The sequence below is a fragment of the Argopecten irradians genome, chromosome 1 (genome assembly GCF_041381155.1).
Source record: "Argopecten irradians isolate NY chromosome 1, Ai_NY, whole genome shotgun sequence".
NCBI lineage: Eukaryota > Metazoa > Mollusca > Bivalvia > Pectinida > Pectinidae > Argopecten > Argopecten irradians.
Window position 1 is genome coordinate 17,592,316 of NC_091134.1, and position 15,581 is coordinate 17,607,896.

At 36.8% G+C, this 15,581-nt stretch overlaps 1 protein-coding gene across 1 annotated transcript in view; it reads right to left on the bottom strand.

Annotated features, from left to right (window-relative positions):
* Positions 1–8,041: 8,041 nt before the first annotated feature.
* Positions 8,042–15,581, bottom strand: part of LOC138319385 (uncharacterized) — a 44,716-nt gene continuing 37,176 nt past the window's right edge. The window contains exon 3 of the mRNA XM_069262489.1: positions 8,042–13,284. Within this exon, the coding sequence (XP_069118590.1) occupies positions 12,031–13,284 (1,254 nt within the window). The 3' untranslated portion in view covers positions 8,042–12,030. The remainder of the gene's footprint in view (positions 13,285–15,581) is intronic.

Below are 15,581 nucleotides of genomic sequence, written 5' to 3' on the forward strand. Positions count from 1 at the left end.
ATGACCTATAGTCGTCATGTTTCGTCCGTCGTCGTCCGCCGTCCGCCGTGCGCCGTCCGCCGTCCGCCGTCCGCCGTCCGCCGTGCGTTAACTTTTCACATTTTGAACTTCTTCTCAAGTTCTACCGGTGCGATTTAGCTGAAACTTGCATGAAATGATCCTGCCATGGTCCCGACAAAGTGTTGTTATTTTTTGGGTCGATCCAAAATCCAAGATGGCCGCCACAGCCGCCATCTTGAAAACACATTTTGAACTTCTTCTCAAGTTCTACCGGTGCGATTAGGCTGAAACTTGCATGAAATGATCCTGACATGGTCCCGACAAAGTGTTGTTACTTTTCGGGTCGATCCGAAATCCAAGATGGCCGCCACAGCCGCCATCTTGAAAAACACATTTTGAACTTCTTCTCAAGTTCTACCGGTGCGATTTGGCTGAAACTTGCATGAAATGATCCTGACATGGTCCCGACAAAGTGTTGTTACTTTTCGGGTCGATCCGAAATCCAAGATGGCCGCCACAGCCGCCATCTTGAAAACACATTTTGAACTTCTTCTCAAGTACTACTGGTGCGATTTGGCTGAAACTTGCATGAAATGATCCTGACATGGTCCCGACAAAGTGTTGTTACTTTTCGGGTCGATCCGAAATCCAAGATGGCCGCCACAGCCGCCATCTTGAAAACACATTTTGAACTTCTTCTCAAGTTCTACCGGTGCGATTTGGCTGAAACTTGCATGAAATGATCCTGACATGGTCCTGACAAAGTGTTGTTATTTTTTGGGTCGATCCGAAATCCAAGATGGCCGCCACAGCCGCCATCTTGTAAACACATTTTGAACTTCTTCTCAAGTTCTACCGGTGCGATTAGGCTGAAACTTGCATGAAATGATCCTGACATGGTCCCGACAAAGTGTTGTTACTTTTCGGGTCGATCCGAAATCCAAGATGGCCGCCACAGCCGCCATCTATAAAACACATTTTGAACTTCTTCTCAAGTTCTACCGGTGCGATTTGGCTGAAACTTGCATGAAATGATCCTGACATGGTCCCGACAAAGTGTTGTTACTTTTCGGGTCGATCCGAAATCCAAGATGGCCGCCACAGCCGCCATCTTGAAAACACATTTTGAACTTCTTCTCAAGTTCTACCGGTGCGATTTGGCTGAAACTTGCATGAAATGATCCTGACATGGTCCCGACAAAGTGTTGTTATTTTTCGGGTCAAACCGAAATCCAAGATGGCCGCCAAAGCCGCCATCTTGAAAGCACATTTTGAACTTCTTCTCAAGTTCTACTGGTGCGATTTGGCTGAAACTTGCATGAAATGATCCTGACATGGTCCCGACCAAGTGTTGTTATTTTTCGGGTCGATCCGAAATCCAAGATGGCCGCCACAGCCGCCATCTTAAAAATACATTTTGAACTTCTTCTCAAGTTCTACCGTGTGTAATCGGGCTGAAACTTGCATGAAATGATCCTGACATGGTCCCGACAAAGTGTTGTTATTTTTCGGGTCTATCCGAAATCCAAGATGGCCGCCACAGCCGCCATCTTGAAAACACATTTTGAACTTCTTCTCAAGTTCTACCGGTGCGATTTGGCTGAAACTTGCATGAAATGATCCTGACATGGTTCCGACAAAGTGTTGTTATTTTTCGGGTCAATCCGAAATCCAAGATGGCCGCCAAAGCCGCCATCTTGAAAGCACATTTTGAACTTCTTCTCAAGTTCTACTGGTGCGATTTGGCTGAAACTTGCATGAAATGATCCTGACATGGTCCCGACAAAGTGTTGTTATTTTTCGGGTCGATCCGAAATCCAAGATGGCCGCCACAGCCGCCATCTTGAAAATACATTTTGAACTTCTTCTCAAGTTCTACCTGTGCGATTTGGCTGAAACTTGCATGAAATGATCCTGACATGGTCCCGACAAAGTGTTGTTATTTTTCGGGTCGATCTGTAATCCAAGATGGCCGCCAAAGCCGTCATCTTGAAAAACACATTTGAACTTCTTCTCAAGTTCTACCAGTTTGATTTGGCTGAAACTTGCATGAAATGATCCTGACATGGTCCCGACAAAGTGTTGTTATTTTTCGGGTCAATCCGAAAACCAAGATGGCTGCCACAGCCGCCATCTTTAAAACACATTTTGAACTTCTTCTCAAGTTCTACCAGTGCGATTTGGCTGAAACTTGCATGAAATGATCCTGACATCGTCCCGACAAAGTGTTGTTACATCTCTGGTTGATCCCAAATCGAAGATGGCTACCATGGCACTATATCTAATTAAGTTCCTACATGTTAAGGCCCTTTGGCCTCTTGTTTGAAAGAAAATTTGTTGAAAGAAATTGAAAATGATCCTGACATTGTCCTGACAAAGTGACACCATATGAAATTAAATTTACCATTGCCAAGGTAGTCAGATGACCGGTAAGGCCCTTTGGCCTATTTTAATTCAATGTTAAGTCTGTGAAACTTGATCTCTTGGAATCTTGGAATGAAGTGGTTAGCACAGGTATAAAGAAATTAGGCAGTTTGCTGGGTTTTTTTTGTGTTCAGGTATTTTCAAAATGCTTCATCTCTATTGATGAGCAAGGAATTTTGGTGCTTACAGAATTGATTGTTTTACTTGATTCACAAGAGCAGATAACTCTGCCTTACAAAATAAAAAGAAGTTATTAAGGTGAGATTGAAGATTTCAACATTTTGTTGTTTCCTAGCAACTTACAAACCAGTTTGGTTAAAAAGTGAATATCTGAAGATAGCATAATTTTGTTCCTTTTTCTACAAATTCCTAAGTTATCAATAAAAATTGACAATGAAATACAATTTTCCTCTTTGTTTTCTGTTATTTGTGCCTTGCAGATAGGTGTTATCAAACCTGCTGTAAAAGGTGGCTGTTAACTTGGAGGTGGTATCCTTCCTAACGTATCCCTTAACACCACTTCACTTTTGGCCTTGAGCTGAGAGCTCAATCTTGTGAACAAGACCCATGTTTCTGTTTCCGAGTTACCAGAGTGAGACATTTTAATCTATAAAAGTGTAGTTTGTGCGCCTGCTTAATGTTCAGCATAAGGACAGCAGGATGACTTGTTCGCCCGTTGTCTGTATAAAGTGACTAGGTGGGGTGTGTTACTTGGTGTCTTTGGAGGCATGCTACGGTAAGATCGCACTATAAAATGGACAGTTTCAGTTAAACACTGAGATACAACACGACCATACCACAGCCTCCCAAAACACAAATGTAACACATTGCCAACAAATAAGACTACTTTTAAATGACATTAATTGTTAAAGGGACATTGAGCCCGATCCACCAACCAACTGGTTGTATAAAATTAATTCATCTAGTATGTGTTTAGTGAAACTAATAATTTATTTACTTTTTGCATTCATAAATTAATTATTCATGTGTTAATTAAATAATAAGCAACAGGACCAGTAGTTAATGGTATCTATTTTAATAGACTGTAGCACAAGGACAACTGAACATCACTGATACATTTGTAGACCACCAACACAACAAGCAATGAGGCCGAATATAAACCTGTTGACAGACAGACAGCTGGGGATGCTACGCATCCAGTGAAAATAGTCTGACTTTAAACCTTAAAACAATGTTTTAATAATGATTACTCATGGTGACATGTTTAATGATAAATGGTCTGACTTTAAAATCTTAAACAATGTTTTAATAGTGCTTTGATAAAAAGTATGATTTCAATACAAGAAGTATGTAATTATGAGGTTGACAAACAGTTGTCTCCCTTACATTGAAAATATGAAGTTGAGTTTGACTCTATAATGTCTATAAATCGAGAAGTAATGAATATAAAACAAAAAACTATTACTGTAACTATTTTAAAGCCGATGGTTGAAAATAAAACCACAAGATCTATTTTTGATCCCATTGATAATAAAATAATTAAGCATAGAAAATATCAAAATAAATCATGCATATTGCAGAATAAGACACAACTAAACTATAAAGAGCTTAGGTAATCTCAGCTTTGGAAATTAATCTATGTACCAAAAAAAAAAAGAAAAACAATAAAAAATTTCTGTTACTTGTGGATTTAATTTTGTGTTTACAATCACTTTTTAAAAACATTACATTAATTCTTTTTATGATATAAAAAAAAACATGAAAGAAATATGTACAGCATTTTGTGTTAAGTTTAACACAGTGTATGAAATGAAGATAAAATAATTTGACTATGGTGTAGAGAATGACTAGTAACATGGGTTGTTTCCCCTTGTTAATAAAAATTACATAAATATGATAATAGTTTACAGTAAATATGAATAAATATTTGTGAAGTACAAGGGTCCATTGATTTGATCAGTTGGAGCCATGTTATAACCGATTACATCGGAATAATAACTTCAGTCTAACGAGGCTACTGATTTCATCAGTGCCTTTCAGGTCAAATCTCCGAGTTCTCTCCACCATTCTGATTGGTCCAAGAATCTCGCATGTGAACAATCTGCTGATTGGATCAAACAGACATGTCTATAAAGGCTTTAAACACTACAAATATTTATATACGTTAAGAAGAACACAAACAATTTACATGCAGTGGATTTAACTGTGTAATTATTTCTTACTAAAGTAAAGTTTTACTGTGATCCAATGTCCAGTAGATTTTGTAGATTATCGTTATTTTTATACATTCACCACATTTTGTGATTTAGTCACCACATTTTGTGTACAGGTTTTTGTGTAAGTTGTCACCTCTTTTCGTGTACAAGTCACTCCATTTTGTGTTTGGCCACCATGGGCGTATAGGTCATCATAATTTGTGTAAAAGTATTTTAAGTAGATAGTCATCGCTCTTCTTGGCCACCAATAGGATGCAAATATTTTGTATTCCTTTCATGCATACATATTGCATATGTTGATGTACAAGTCACCATATTGCATGACAGAAATGTTGAAAATTAGCTGCAACACCAACCATTTATACTTCAAATGCAAACTATTAGTATCCTAATACAGGAATGTGATGCACAATCAGATATGAACCAGCTGAACATCTTTTTATCTCATACAAAAATGAACCGGAGAGAGATCTCTTTATTTCTGACGACAATAGACTGTTAAGAAATCTCTATCTCTTAGATTAATTCATCATAGACTAAAAAGGAAATATCTCTGGAGAGAAATCTCTTTATCTCAAACCAACAATAGACTGGAGAGAAATCTTGTTATCTCCGATCAACAATAGACTGAAAAGAAATCTCTTTATCTCAGACCAACGATAAACTGGAGAGAAATCTCTTAATCGTGGACCAATGATAAACTGGAGAGAAATCTCTTTCTCCTAGATCAACAATAAACTCTTTATTTCGGACCACACAGTAAACTGGAGAGAAATCTCAATATCATCAACACACACTTTATCTTGACCACGCGTTAAACTGGAGAGAAATCTCTATACTTAAGAGAGGGAAAATCTGAAGAGAAACCTCAACATTCTATAATTGCAATTGATCTCCTTTGTGTGAACATCATTAAACACTTAAAGCATATGTTTATCGCAAATGATACAGAATACAAATTTGTACATCTGATATATCTATATATGATAAAATTTCTACATCTCATATTTGAGATTAACAAACAACAATGGAAAAAAACAATAGTATTTAAATACAGAGCACCTCTGTTAATCTCTTTACTCCAGAGAAAATATTCTTAATATACTAAAGCAAATAAATAAAACAAATACACAATGTACCCTGTCTACGTACAAATGATGGACAATTCAATTGTCTAACTAGTGAAGAGTACAGTTCTATATCAAAAAAATATTCCCACTATGTGGTTTTTCTATATATTCTTTGTACAACGGAACTCAGAAAAGTCAAACTCAAGTGATCTTAAGAAAAAATAAAATTAACAGAGCGTTTTTTTACTTTCTGTTTTATTGAACCTGAATTTATCTAAGGATGTATTCTAACCAAATTTGGCATACTTACAGTAATTTTCTACTCTCACCACTTTTAAGTTTTTCTATAATTTTCGTTGTGTTTTGTTTGAGGAAATGGTCTCCTATTAGCAAGCAGGTTTTTTTCTTCAACAAATTGGTAAAAACAAAAAAGAAACAGTGTTACAAACTTCAACAGCTAAAATACTGGTAACAATATTTTGAGAAAGAAAAGTTGAGCTGAAAAGCAGACGATTTTCTATACAAAGTTAATTGATGCCAATTAAGTTTGATTAAAATCAATCACTATCACAAAAAATAAGAAAAGATAAATATGTAGGGAAAGATTCACCGTGGGGACATGTTTTTGACATGACGCTATTGCTGTCTAATACTAGACTGACCACCAGACCCTAAGTTGTTGATAAGACTTTCTCAGCAGAGTTCTTTACTAGATTATCTCCCCTTAGCTTAAAACCTAGAATCATGCATGTAGTTGAGACAAAAATGATCAAGCCAAATTTTAGTGTTTTTTTTTAATATTCTAGAGACTGGTGGCCAGTCTAGTCTAACACATGTACAGAACAAACTTTTGGGGGTGGGGGGAGATTGTGTGAAGTACATGTATATTATAAACATGTACAATATACCAGCCCCCCCTGCTCCTCTCCAATAGTATTGTCCCATTCATATATGTACACTCAATACCTAAAATCTCAGTGAAAGATATTTCAATGGTAAAATACAATTAATGCTAAAAAGAAAACTTTCACTAGAAATATGAAAAATTAATTCTGTAGACACAAAAATAATTACACACATGATTGTATAAGTTACTTTTAAAGAGACTTATAGTGCATACACTTTAGCGGCAGCAATGTTTAAAACCTACATTTCTTAAAAATTACCTCTCTTTAAAATAAAAAATTAAATCTTTCGTCTATAAAAGCAATTTATGAGAATCTAAAATCACTTTGATGGGTGTTTTTTTTTAAAAATCTTTTAACGATGTCAGGCAAGATAGAATCTTTACAAACAAATAGTTATAATTGAAACATTGGGAAGTGGAAATATAAACAGATTTAAGAAAATTTCTATTTGCTTTGTTTAATTATCATTTTCATGTTAAATGTCATTCTTTATGTCATCTCCAATTTTGGAGGAAATAAAGATAATAGTAACATGAGACAATTGTATAGTTTATTCTCCAAGGGAGGTAACACAAGCTGTTACAACAAGGACATACGCTAGAACGATGGAGGCTATGTTTATACTTACTTGATACAATGGGGATAGCAAAGTAACATTACATAGAGTTTATTGTGTTGGGGCTGGATTGTGTATGAAAGGGACAGGGCGGGGGGTGTTAGGTAGTGGGAATGTGAATGATATTTGGGATGTAGATCAACAGATGGGTGGATGCAGATATTGGATTGTGAATGGTGTCAACAGATGTGTGGATGTAGGATGTGGATATATGGATTGTGGATGGTGTGTGGAGAGTGGACTTAGTGTTGGGATGTGGATCAACAGATGTGTGGATACAGGGTGTGGATATATGGATTGTGGATGGTGTGTGGAGAGTGGACTTAGTATTGGGATGTGGATCAACAGATGTGTGGATACAGGGTGTGGATATATGGATTGTGGATGGTGTGTGGAGAGTGGACTTATGTGGATCAACAGATGTGTGGATGTAGGGTGTGGATATATGGATTGTGGATGGTGTGTGGAGAGTGGACTTAGTGTTGGGATGTGGATCAACAGATGTGTGGATACAGGGTGTGGATATATGGATTGTGGATGGTGTGTGGAGAGTGGACTTAGTATTGGGATGTGGATCAACAGATGTGTGGCTGCAGGGTGTGGATATATGGATTGTGGATGGTGTGTGGAGAGTGGACTTAGTTTTGGGATGTGGATCAACAGATGTGTGGATACAGGTGTGGATATATGGATTGTATGTGTGTGGAGAGTGGACTTAGTTATGGGATGTGGATCAACAGATGTGTGGATACAGGGTGTGGATATATGATTGTGGATGGTGTGTGGAGAGTGGACTTAGTGTTGGGATGTGGATCAACAGATGTGTGGATACAGGGTGTGGATATATGGATTGTGGATGGTGTGTGGAGAGTGGACTTAGTGTTGGGATGTGGATCAACAGATGTGTGGATGCAGGGTGTGGATATATGGATTGTGGATGGTGTGTGGAGAGTGGACTTAGTTTTGGGATGTGGATTTAGCGGTGAGGTAATAGGTAGGTGAAATAGATATGAAGTATTGAGGTGTGGATTTTGGGAGGTGTGTAGATTGTGGATTGAGTGTAGGGTATGGATTATGTGTGTAGTGGAGAGTGTTTGAGATGTGGATTGTAGATGATGTGTAGAGTGTGGGGTATGGACTGTGTGTAGAGAGGGTTTGATATTTGGGGAGGGAGGGGAGGGGTAAAGGATTGGGTGTTTGGGGGTGTGGATTGTGTGAGTTGGTGTGGATGTAAATTGTGAATGTGTGGATCTGATTGGAGTGTGGATTGTGTGTGATTTGTATGGATCACATGTCAGGGGCATGGATTAAGTGATGCGTGAATTAAGTTGAAGGGAAAGTAGTTTTTTTCAGACATGTTCTGTTTTTACTGTGAATTTTTGAAACAATATTATAGGTATACGCTGAGATTTACAAACTTACTGTGACTACATACTGGGTTAATACAGATCTCATTGACTAACATGAGGCTTTCATCCCCTAACAATTGCATCAAAATATAATAAGCTGTTCCAAACAAGGAATGATCCATTTCCATTAAAAGGGAAGCAAGGTATCACAATATATATGTATATATCAATACTAATGTAAATGAAATTTGGATGACATAATCCCATAATGCCTTTTTTATTTGACATCACAGATTGTGTAATAAAACGGTGAAACATTTCAAAGGCCAACTGGCTGCCAGTATTTTTATGTGCATGCTTTAAATGAGGATTTTATGTTCAAAAGAAAAAAATAAATTTAATATCAAGTTTTTCAATTCGAAACAGTTGATATGAACCTTAAACTTATCAATGACAAGCAACAGGGAATACAATTTCATTGAGGGGACCCACAAAGGGGTAATTTACCAGCCCATACATACAATTATAACTACATACAAGATCAAAACCGTTTCTTTATATTTTCATTGCTACATATATTTTCTTTCTTTCATCAGTAAAAATTCAAGCTCTTTTATCATTGAAATGCTTTGCCATTTTCATGATCCATTTGAGAAATAACCTTTATGGTGAAATATATATGAAAAAAATAGTTGCAAATGCTATCAATAATGGATACATATATACTTTGACAAACGTTAAAAAGTGAATTATTACATAACATTGGATATGAACACTATGATATTAAAATCAATACATGTTAACATCAGCCTGATAAACAAATGTTCCCTTCTGTAAAGCATAAGCAACTAATCAAAAGATAATGCCCTGGTTTTAATTGTCTGAAAATGTAATACAATTTTAACACCTCAACTTTGCTTGTTTGAGTTGAATGAAACTGTTGTGTAAACAAGATTCAAATCTCATAAGAATGAGTCAGTGTGACACAAAATCACTAACAGAGCATTTTATATAAAAAAAAAACATCATCATTGAAAAATTTCTTAGCAGATTTCTCCTGCATACATTGAAGTCTAAACATTTCTGTATAGACTCAATGTATACAATCAGAAATACTTAACTACTCTGACAATCTAGTGATGCATTAATTCAAAATTCAACTTATCATTGAACTCTGCATTATTTAAACAGCTCATTTATTATGGTGACCACATGACCTTATTCCTCTGATATTTCAATGGCTTAGTTCATCACATGATCTTTATTCTAATCACATGACTATAATTGTTTCACCTTATGAAGTTTTTAAAATCCGGTTTCTTTAACAACTTAGCAAATAGAAATACAAAATGAAACATCTGAAAAATATCTTGCATATGTCAGATTATTTACATGTACTGCAATCTCAGGCAAGATCGATATATAGTTTAACGAATTGTATAGTAATTAAGGAATTCTGATGAAAAAAATATGTCCCAGTAAAATGCAGCAATCGAATTGTTATACTTATGACAGCTCATTGGCTGGATTGATCACATGACCGCTATATCTGCGAGTTCATTGGTTGAGGCGATCACACAGGTGACTAAAACAGGAGCATTTGATCAGGATCTATTAACAAATATTTTCTGATCAGGATAACAAACATTTCCTAAAACCTATGTTTACATACAATCTAACAGTTACTAAGGCAATACAAATAACAATGGTTAACAGCAGTGTCAACAGAACAATTAAATAACACGGTGCATCAACAGATGTCATATCACATTTATCAAGATTTTTAAATCAATTATTAATTCAGACTCTGAGACGACAATTTCAATTAATGCTTTTGAAGTTTTCCAACATTTTCAAATTGTTATTATAAAATATCATAAAGGTGACCGCATAATTCAATTATGAATTCAAATTTCATTCCGACTCATAAAAATGACAACTTATACTAATATAGACAGGATATGTATTTTTCATGCATAATTTTTAATTGAATTTTTGAAAAAAAAAGTTCTATATAATAAAATATTGCAAAATTTGAATAAGATTTCCATGTCTGTTTTCTGTGACAGCTATAGTTTATATCAATGATAATTTTTTTAATACCTTGTCAAAATAGTAAACGATGATGAAATATCAGGTAATAAATCTAACCTTGTTCTGAATCAGCCTGCTAGCATATCACATAATAATTGAACCTCAGTAAGTTATAGCAGTATGCGTCACTGACATTATTTAATTCTAGGCGATATCATTGGTTCCGGCCAAACTACATATTTGACCAATCATCAGGTGTAACATAGCCACGCCTCGTGCCCACAAACGCACGTGTACCTAATCAGTGTCGGAGCAAACATTGTGGCATACACAATACAAAATGCAAAGTCACGTGCAGTTTGACGACAGCTGGCGATCCATCAATTCCCATTCAATTAAACTGGTATCTACTTCGAAATTTGAATATCTTATAATTATCCTCTATATTTAAAATTGTCTCCATGGGGTTGACATGAACAAAGACATTTCACACCACAGATATCTACTAACTTACAATTCCATCTTATCTCTTTGTTTTGTTTTTAGTTAAACCAATCATCCCTGAAGACACATTTAGGCTCTTCTAAATCAAAGATCAGAACCAGTCGATTATAATCAATTTTCTTTGTTTTCATACTAAATCTGGCTTTTTGATTGGCCAATACTTTTTTTTGCATACCACTATGAAAAAAAATATCCAAGAATGGCGCGAAACCCCAACGTTATTGTGACGTCAAAATAGAGATATTGACTCAGTATTGATTCAGAAAAAAGAATTCCTTGAAGAACATTAGAATGGTATATTTAAACATCCTTTGTATCATTAATAAAATAAATTATAAGCATTGATTTCATTTTTGAATTTTATCGGGTTATGAAAAAAATTTGGCTTGAAAACTTTTGTGAGAATCCGCTACATGGAATTTTAGGGATGAATGATTTAAAACTAAATCAATTGTCACTAACACAACCAATGTGGTCAATCAAAAACGCAAACATTCCAGCTCATTAGGAAGGCAAATACATTTCTTGGGGAAAAAATAGACTCAAAATACTTTTCTTTACATCGCTACAGTTGTCTTAAATTGAATCAATTTACAAAAGATTTCTTCGTCATGGCATAGGTTTTGAATTAGATATTCAGAATTTTAAAATCAATTTAAAAATCTTGATAAATGCCTCATCAATCAGTACAAGTACAGGTTGGAGTTATGTCCCTTTAAGCTATAAGGGGAGATAATTTAAACATAAACATGTAAAACATTGAGTTTTCTCACCATCATATGGTGCACATTCATTGTTTTATCCAAATTATTTTTGTCCTTGGAGCAGACATGATTTGATTTACAACCATTTTTATGGTTAAGATTACTTGGTTTACATATAGTTACACACTAACAATGACCATTTATGGTCTTTCTATTAAAAATCCATTCTGGATCCTGACTCTTTTCAATTCATTGGCTCATCAAAATTGTCCAGTGAAAAATGTGACGCCTGTAAATTAGGAGACTGACTTGCAGAGCGATCCGACTGTGCTTCCTCTGATCGGTCAATCCCTGCCCCCTGGGCCGATGACTTGAGGGGTACTGACCAACCACTTGAGTACATGCTCTTGGGTACATGATCATGATGCGACATCAGGTAAGGACTATGAAAATGCTTCTGTAGCTGATCCGCCTTCTGTTGGCGTGAAAATGCTGCCATATCAAAATTATTTCTCGATATTGGAAGAAGATGATCATGTGATGATTTCATCATAGTGTTCATATGTATTTGAGGTCTTACAATGGCTGCCCCGCTGGCAAGAGATTTTGACAATGCGAACACATTCATGTCTATTCCTCGAGCTGTCTGCTGGTGCATTCTGTTGAAATGCATAGAACGGTCCTCATGATTGTCCTCATTCATATTCCTGGTATCCCATTGGTTGTAATTTGTAATTCTGTCCTCGGATTGGTTAAGACTGTTAGGAATCTTGATTTGTGATTCGCTAAATGGAGAGTGTCTGCTCTCCGATTGGCTCATCTCTAAAACTTTGCTAGATGATTGGCTATGGTTCACAATCTTGTCTTCAGTTTGACCATTTAAAGACAATTTGCTATCTGATTGACTAAAGTTTGGTACTTTATCAGATTCGCTGAACTTCGACAGCTTGTCAGATTCACTGAAATTCATAATCTTCTCTGACTGACTTAAGCCAGATAACTTATCTGATTGACTAAAGTTAGACGATTTGCTAGACTGACTAAAATTTGGCAGTTTGTTGGACTGACTGTAGTTGGGTAGTTTTAGATCTGTTCTTTCAAAGTTAGGCAAGTTCAGCCTAGACATTGGAATGCTTTTATGAATGCCATTTTGAGATTCACCATAACAACCATGTGTGGAGGACTCGTGGGTAACTTCCCTGGGAAACCTGTCCGGGTAGGTGTCTCCTAGCTCATCCTTCTGCTCTGCTGAGTTCTCCTCCTCTGGTGTGAGGGGCGTAGAAATAGGGACCATGGTTGGAGGCATGTACAAATGTTGAGGACGTGAAGCTTTTCTCTTCCTTGGCTTGGCCTGTCCTGTCAGGTTTTGCTGTAAGGGTGATGTAGGACTGTTCTGAGGAATCGGGGAGGGAGAGTCTGTGGGCCCCACCTGGTCCTGTTGTTGCTGCTGCTGAAGCTGCTGCTGGGTAAGGTCCAGGGGCTTGGAATGCAGGTGTGTCTGTCAAAAAGGGAGATAACGAGGTTAACGATTATGTCACAGGTGTCTGTTCATGATTATGTCAAAGATGTCTGTCAACAAGGGAGATAACTAGGTTAACGAGGGATTTGTTGACGGAGATAACTAGGTTTTTTTCATGTCACAGGTTTCTACAAGGGAGATAACTAGCTTTATTTCATGTCATAGGTTTCTACAAGGGAGATAACTAGCTTTATGTTATTTCACAGGTTTTTACAAGGGAGACAACTAGGTTTATGTAATGTCACAGGTTTCTACAGCGGAGTTGACTTAAGGTTAAGATTAGATCACAGATTACTATTAGCAAGGGAGATAACCAAATTAGGATTATATTACACATATCCATCAATAATAGAGAAGACAAAGGTAATAATAAGTTATGGTTAGGTAAGTTAAAAGCAAACAAGGTAAAATTAACTCGATGGAAGTCCAGCAACAAGGGAGATAATAACATGTAAACAACTGTCAACAAGGAAGGTAAGTAGATGAATTTAAGAGATCTTTCAACAAGGGTGAGGATTGGACATTGCCTTTATCATACGTGTCCCACAACTCTATCAACATTTTTGTTGATATCATTGTATAATATATCATTATACACTGTATTACATACAGTCAACAGCTAATGTACTTAAAAACTCAAACAATATCAGGGCTTACTTCCAGTTCTAATAAAGATTTTTTTTAAATGTTTTAATATCTCATTATAATTTAATTGGTTTTTCATTACTGAATGTTTTAAATTGCCTTACACATGCATTATATAAAATTTTGAAGCTTCACTTCACAAAAAAATATTAATTGCATGTACGTTTCCACATTGATAAAATCTGACGATATTAGAGCAGTGCCTTGTACTGATTCATCAACCTGATGAGAAGAATCTAATATTTTCATTAAAATAACATCATAATTCACAGATTCATGGCATTTAAATGTTCCATTAAATCATGATATAACATCAAACGCATGCCTGTATATGTAGAATTTCCCCCCACGCTGGCCCCATTCTGATTACATTGCCTGTCTTTTATGATAAGGAAAATAATTGTAGAACATCATCAATTTTTCAAAGCAATCATGAAAACATTTTATCGAGGCTGAGATTGCGGAGTATATGCAGCTAAGACTTGTGTGGTAGGAGTGCAGCAGCCTACACAAAATGTACAAATGTCACTATATACTTAAGATGGCACCGCTCAACATGTGGGAGGGAGTTAGGAGGGGAAAAGACAGAAAGAGGAAAACGACTGTCACTATACTTAAAATGACATTGTTAGAAGAAGGGTGGGGCTTAGCCCTACAGGTACTGTTACCCACACTTAAAGTAGCATTATTAACACAAAGGAAGGAGAGGTTTGTAAAAGGGTGGGGCTACAGGTACTGTCACCTATACTTAAAATAGCATTGTTAACACAGGGGAAGGAGAGGTTTGTAGAAGGGTGGGGCTACAGGTACTGTCACCTATACTTAAAATAGCATTGTTAACACAGGGGAAGGAGAGGTTTGTAGAAGGGTGGGGCTACAGGTACTGTCACCTATACTTAAAATAGCATTGTTAACACAGGGGAAGGAGAGGTTTGTAGAAGGGTGGGGCTACAGGTACTGTCACCCACACTTAAAATAGCATTGTTAACACAGGGGAAGGAGAGGTTTGTAGAAGGGTGGGGCTACAGGTACTGTCACCCACACTTAAAATAGCATTGTTAACACACAGGGGAAGGAAAGGTTTGTAGAAGGGTGGGGCTACAGGTACTGTCACCCACACTTAAAATAGCATTGTTAACACAGGGGAAGGAGAGGTTTGTAGAAGGGTGGGGCTACAGGTACTGTCACCCACACTTCACCCACACTTAAAATAGCATTGTTAACACAGGGGAAGGAGAGGTTTGTAGAAGGGTGGGGCTACAGGTACTGTCACCCATACTTAAAATAGCATTGTTAACACAGGGGAAGGAGAGGTTTGTAGAAGGGTGGGGCTACAGGTACTGTCACCTATACTTAAAATAGCATTGTTAACACAGGGGAAGGAGAGGTTTGTAGAAGGGTGGGGCTACAGGTACTGTCACCCACACTTAAAATAGCATTGTTAACACAGGGGAAGGAGAGGTTTGTAGAAGGGTGGGGCTACAGGTACTGTCACCCACACTTAAAATAGCATTGTTAAACACAGGGGAAGGAGAGGTTTTGTAAAGGGTGGGGCTACAGGTACTGTCACCCACACTTAAAATAGCATTGTTAACACAGGGGAAGGAGAGGTTTGTAGAAGGGTGGGGCTA